The sequence below is a fragment of the Phalaenopsis equestris genome, unplaced genomic scaffold, assembly GCF_001263595.1.
Source record: "Phalaenopsis equestris unplaced genomic scaffold, ASM126359v1 Scaffold232408, whole genome shotgun sequence".
Classification (NCBI taxonomy): domain Eukaryota; kingdom Viridiplantae; phylum Streptophyta; class Magnoliopsida; order Asparagales; family Orchidaceae; genus Phalaenopsis; species Phalaenopsis equestris.
In genome coordinates, this window is record NW_018250373.1 from 1,806 (window position 1) to 8,044 (window position 6,239).

The 6,239-nt window shown below is 33.7% G+C and overlaps 1 protein-coding gene across 1 annotated transcript; it reads right to left on the reverse strand.

The window, feature by feature from the left end:
* Positions 1-5,010: 5,010 nt before the first annotated feature.
* On the reverse strand, positions 5,011-5,433 carry LOC110038300 (mannose-specific lectin-like). The gene has a single exon (XM_020743090.1). The coding sequence runs from the start codon at positions 5,431-5,433 to the stop codon at positions 5,011-5,013; it is 423 nt and encodes a 140-aa protein (XP_020598749.1).
* Between the last annotated feature and the right edge of the window lie 806 nt (positions 5,434-6,239).

The window sequence follows — 6,239 nt, forward strand, 5'->3', positions numbered from 1 at the left end:
ATTAGCAGCTACATCAGGATTTTGGATAGATAAGTGAATTTCATCTGCTGTAGGATTTGCATATTCTCGTAGGGGTCTAGGTTGGTGTTCATTCTCTATTCCTTGATTGTTCAAGTTATTTTCCATTGTATCAGAATTTCTAGGTTCTCTTCTCAATCTTCTAATCTTTCTAAAAGTGTGTCCTAATTCCGAATCGTAGGGTATAAGATTTCCAGGTTCAGATTTTCAAATCGTAGGATAGATAAGTGAATTTCATCAACCAATTCAAATCACCATTTCACAAATCTCAAGACAAGGAGAAAGACAGAGAAAACTACGCAGATCTCATAGGGAAAACACAACAAAACTCGGAATTCATATATAAAATCAAAGTCATACAAACTACAACAATAAATACTTATCTTTAATTTCTCCCCAAGAAAACATTTCGAAGTTCCTCTGAATCTCTTCCTTTGTTTACAGCATACAGAATTCTTCTTCGAAGCGGCAAGGAGGAAGAAATCTGTCACTTTCCCTCCACTCTTACAATATATCGAAGAATTCCTCACAATTTTTACACTCTAATAAATTCTCTATACACTAATGGAACCTCTCTAACCTCCAGGACCTTTCTAACATCCAAGACCTCTCTAATTTTCAACCAAAATCTTCTTTTAAAGTTGTGGATGAGCTTTCCTAAGAGTTGCCTAAGCATCCCTTCAAAATTTGTCCTCATCCAAAGCCTAGTTGGACATAACCACCGAGCTCGCCGTCGACGGCCTCGAGGGCGCCGTCGGTGGACCTTTATAATGAATTAATTATGGAGTCTTAGGAAATTCTTGTCGCCGGCGCCGTTGGACTCGCCGTCGGCGCCCTAGTTCAATTCTTCACATTTTGGTCCTTTTCACTCCAAATTCACTTCTTTTTGCATCTTTTTGCTCCAATGACCCTAATTCATCATTCCTGCAACAAAGCATCAAAAATACCTTGCTTTAAAGTGCAATATCATAAAAAATAGTATGAAATAGGTATGAAAATCTCAACATATTTTCCTCTGGTCAAAAACGATTCAAATTTATGCATTATGGGTTTTCCAATTGATTTAAGTGGTTGCAACATTTCTTCATTCTTATCAAATTTTGCTCTTGATTTTTCACACAAAGTGAAAATCAGGGCAGGACCACTAGCGGTCCCATTTCTAGCAATACTTTGAGCATTATGTATAAAAGGAGCACCATGATCAATAACTTTCATTTGTTGGATGCAAGAATTCAGTGCTGCTCTCTCCTTGGTTACTTCACTAAGGTGATTAGTTGAAAGAAATTTTACAGAAATAAAGTAATGTCATGCTTTAGATTGAACATTTAACATAGAAGTGGAGAAATTGACTTTGTGATTTTTCTTAATCTTCCATTCTCCCTTTCCATCAGTAAGATAAATAATTACTTCATCAAGTGGTGAATCATAAATCACAAATGCAGAATACTGACAATGAAATTCATTTCTTAACCTATAAAGTGCATTGATCCTTTCACTAGTAAATTCAACATGTTTACCTCTAACATGAATGTGCTCGTTAGTAGTCACCTGAAGATTGGCATAAAATTATCTAATGATAGGAACAATGGCTATTGTTGTGAAGTAGCAAAAGCTCTCCCAGTTCGGAGCTATTAAGAATCTTTCAATCTCTCCTTCCGGGTTTGAAAATGCACGTTCTGAATCAATTTTCTGGATCCCATCATAGTATTGTAGTTATACTGGGCTTTCAAATTAATGAAATGTCTCGCATCAAAATTTCCCAAACGTTTTCCTCTTTTCACTCTTGGAGCCATATGAATTTTTAAATAAATCCACATAAAATCCAAATGAATTCACAATATCATAAATCAAACTCCAAAAGTAAGAATATTTGGTAAAAAAATTTTCACCATGAGTTCTCTTTAAACTTCTTCAATAAAACTCAAATTTTTGGATTTCCATAATGTCTGAAAAATCCATGTTGAAAATAAAAAATTTCTAATTTAAAGTGAAGCTCTTACTAAGGGAAGATTAAATCCAAGACTTTTTATCCTTGAAATCTCCTCAAATCCACTAAAAGGCAAGCCCTAGGTTGAGTTTCGGCCTTAGTCTAGAGGTAGGAGACGACCCAAGCAGTAAAAATGGGGTTTAACAGTGGATTTTTGTGCTTTTAAGTAAATCTGGGCATTTTCGGGAAACTGGCGCCTTAGTCCCCAAATCTGGCACCTCTGGAGCTAACACCAAAATTTCATATTTCAATTTTCTTTCGAGAATTGCTGCATACCAAACCACATCAATCTCTAATTAACTTAATTAAACTCTTATATTCATAATTAAACAATCTTCTAACAACATATTTTCACAAACAACAAAAAACTCACATTTATTTATATAATCTGCAAGATTACAAACCAACAAGTTTTAAGTCAATACATCTAATTCAACATCTAAATCAAACCATACAAACTAATGTTGAAGACTTAACATCAAACACTCAGCATATGACACAGATAAAATTCAACAATAAAAATAAATGAAATCCAACATGAACACATAACACATATAAGCAATCGTAATTATGAATTCCGTACTAAAATGAGTTCAAACATCTTCTTCACTTTCATCCTCTTGAATGATTCCTATGGATTGGTGGTGACCGTACAAGTTATAAAAGGTCGGTGAGGAAATTTGTCCGTCGAATCATCTTCAACCCAAACATTTTTCTTAAACATACGCACCATACCTTCTTCAATGCGCCCGGTATGTTCGAATTGTTCCTTCATCCTCCAATCCAAATGATCAAATATATCAGAATTATTTCCAATTGAATGCATAATATTTTGTACCTCTTTCTCCAACTTCTTGATCCTTTTCAAAATATCATGCAAACTATAAGGAAAGTGGGGCTGAATAGGTGATGAATTTTTAGATAATTGATCCATAAGAATATTCATATTATTTTCCTCCCCATTTTCTATGCAGTTGCAACAAATCTCTGGGTTCATAGGCTTTTAAGGGAGAAACACTTTTTCCCAACTTTCATAAGACACTTGTGACTGGCTGCATAGTAGGAATATGGTAAGGTTGTCCCAGCCCATAAGTCGAACCGTTGATAATCAAACCCAAAATAGATTTTACAATTAAAGCACCCACATTAATAGGTCTTCCGGTTTGAATACAATAACTTAAAATAACACTTTCCTTAGTCATTTTACCAATTTTCAAGTAGGAAGAAGTTTTCATGCAATAAAGAAATGCCACGCCTTCGATGCATTATTCAATAATGATGAAGAAAACTTACATGTCTATTATCTCTTGTCTCCCAATTTGCATGTTCATCAGTAAAGAATCGATAGAGTTCATTCATATTATCTCTCGAAGGGACAAAATCTGCATAGTGATAAATAGGGACAATTTCAATCATAAACAAATTGTTTATTCTTGAAGGAGTAAATGATCAATGATACCCACCTGCCTCAAACATAAACTACAACTTGGTTAATTCCATGAAAATTAGCATAAAACTCTTTCACCACAGGAACTACTACCGCAACAGTGGTAAAGCAAAGCATTTCCCAGCTTCTCTGTGCAATAATCTCCTGCACTTGAGTATTTATTGTGTTGAATCCTTGTTTCTTGATTAATCTCTTCTTCACAAGAATTCGATCTTATAACTTCTGCGCATCGAAATTGATGAACTTCATCCAGTTGAAAACTCCATATAGTTCATCCAGTTGAAAACTCCATATCTGACGGTTTCTTTAGAGCTGTGAGCCATAGGATTTGAAAAATGGTGACATTTCTTTCGTTTTCCACTCTTAAATAACTGCACAGTTTAGTTTTTGGGAGTTACTAGGAAGAAAATCAGCCAAAAACCGCCCCAAACCGCCTTTAGAATCTTACAAACTAGTTCTGGTAATCGCGACGCTTCTCGCGCCACCTCTCTGGAGAATGGTGCCTCAGGCGCTAAATCTGGTGCCTCTGACGCCAGTTCAGATTTCTGCACCATTTCTTTTTAAATCTAAATAACTTTCAAATCTTCTATATAATTCGGTAAATAAAGTTGTTTTAAAGTTTTTTTCTCAATAAGTAAGATGTTTTAAAATATGGAATCATAATTTTTCAAAAGACAGATAAATGTTTGTTTCGAAGGAAACTCGATTAACCATCGCCCGTTGATACCTATTAGATCCACACAATTAGATCATCTCAAGAGAGAAATGAATTGAGTAAATACATATTTCTTAACCAAAGCTAACTATCAAAGACAGAATTAGTAAGCTTATAGTGAGTTAGCCCAGTACTATTTCAGCAAATAATATATATCATCAGCTAAATTTGTTTTTTTTTTTAATTTTTTATGAATGGGAGAGAGGAAGTTGAATTCATATGCAATTTCAGATTAAAACAGCTTAAACTGACTAAGTTATTGATGTAATAAAAATTTATATTACTAGCAAATTCCATATAATTGAACCGTAATGTATATAGGAGTAAAATAGATATCCATACATAAGTCGTTGATTAGATCAAATAAAATTATTTAATTTTGAGGAATTTTAAATATATTAAAATTATACAAAATAAATATGTACTATGGCAAATAATGTAATTTAATATTATGATAGCACACTTTCACATTCTCGAAGAAAATTTCTAATCCCAATAATTTAGCACACACGAACCCCAATCACTATACCAGATAAATCAACTTAACATAAATTGCTTAACTGACACTAGGAAAAAAAAAGATCACACTCTTAAGATTTATTATCAGTACAATGAAAAAATATTACCTCAGGAGTACTGATGCATCAGTAATCCAATGAGGGGGTGCCACGTAGGCAATGGTCCCACCGTAGTGCCTACGTGGCACCCCCTCATTGGAGTACTGATGCATCAGTACTCCGGAGGTAATATTTTTTCATTGTCTAGCGACACACGTCCATGGATCGAAAATAGACGTCATAGTATTATGGCTTTCTTGGTAGATAAGAGACCTGCTCGTGTAATTCAGAGTTTACTGTTTGAGCTCCATATTGGCTCGCTGTAAAGCACCACGTTACGATCTCGTTGGAGGAGAAGAACATAATTTCCAATTGTTCCATTTGTTTTACTTCCCCGTACGAGCTTTTGGTTCTCGTCTTCGATGACGAGATCGCCATCAGTCTGCAGCGTGAGCTCACATCCAATACCTTTGTCCTTGGTTTGGCTATTCCAAATTGCTTTCTCCGGGTTTATTTGGTAGAGAACGAGGTTGCAGTCTTGTTGCATTCTTAAGCTGTAATTTATATCCGAAAGATTTTCACCGGTTTTGAGTTTATCGCCAGACAAAAGGTGGTTGTAGGCCGCCCCTAATGTTGCAAGAGGGCTGAAGGGGATGGCCACAATCGCCATGAGGAAGAAGGAGCGGAAAGCTCTCACAATGGAGGCCATGGATCAATATTCCTTACAAGTGGTTGACGTTTAAGTTGCCTTTGCTGCTTGTAGCGTCGAGTTCTTTTATAGATACATGTGATAAGGGTTACCAGCTTAGGATTCATTATAGATACATTGTCACTATTATTATTGACTCTCGTTTCCAATTGCAAATTTTTGAATTCAGCGTAGCAAAATATATAAAAAAATGCATTGAAAATTACATTGCAATAAAACTATAATTTTAAATGCAAATAGTCAAGTTAACAGTTTTTCTAAATAGAAATTAATTAGTTGTTGCTTGGTCTACATTCAATATTAGTACATGTTCTAAATAGAAATCTTGTCACAAAATGCTCTGTGGCTTAAAATTGAAATCGCTTGGGATCAATTACATGATCATCTGAACTCTATTTAATTGTTAATTTTCCAATGTAGAGAACAGTAAGGATAGTTGTTTCTGATGTTTATGACTAAAGTAATTTAAATAAAAAAATTAATTGAATTTTGAAATAATTTGTGGTTATTTATATTTTGCTTTGTTTTACTAATAGATTTGTAAAAGGTAATTTTTTTGAGTGTTATGTATGTAATTCCCTCTATTTATTAATAACATTAACTCAATGAATATCACACTAGAAATTTATTTTATGGATAATGTAACAGCTAGAAATGTAAAATATTAAATTTCTTTTACAATATATATATATATAATGTAACAGCTAGAAATGTAAAATATTAAATTTCTTTTATAATATATATATATATAATGTAACAGCTAGAAATGTAAAATATTAAATTTCTTTTATAATATATATATATAT

What these genes read in the sequence shown, in the direction of transcription:
- LOC110038300 (XM_020743090.1), bottom strand. Translation starts at nt 5,433, where the DNA reads ATGGCCTCCATTGTGAGAGCTTTCCGCTCCTTCTTCCTCATGGCGATT.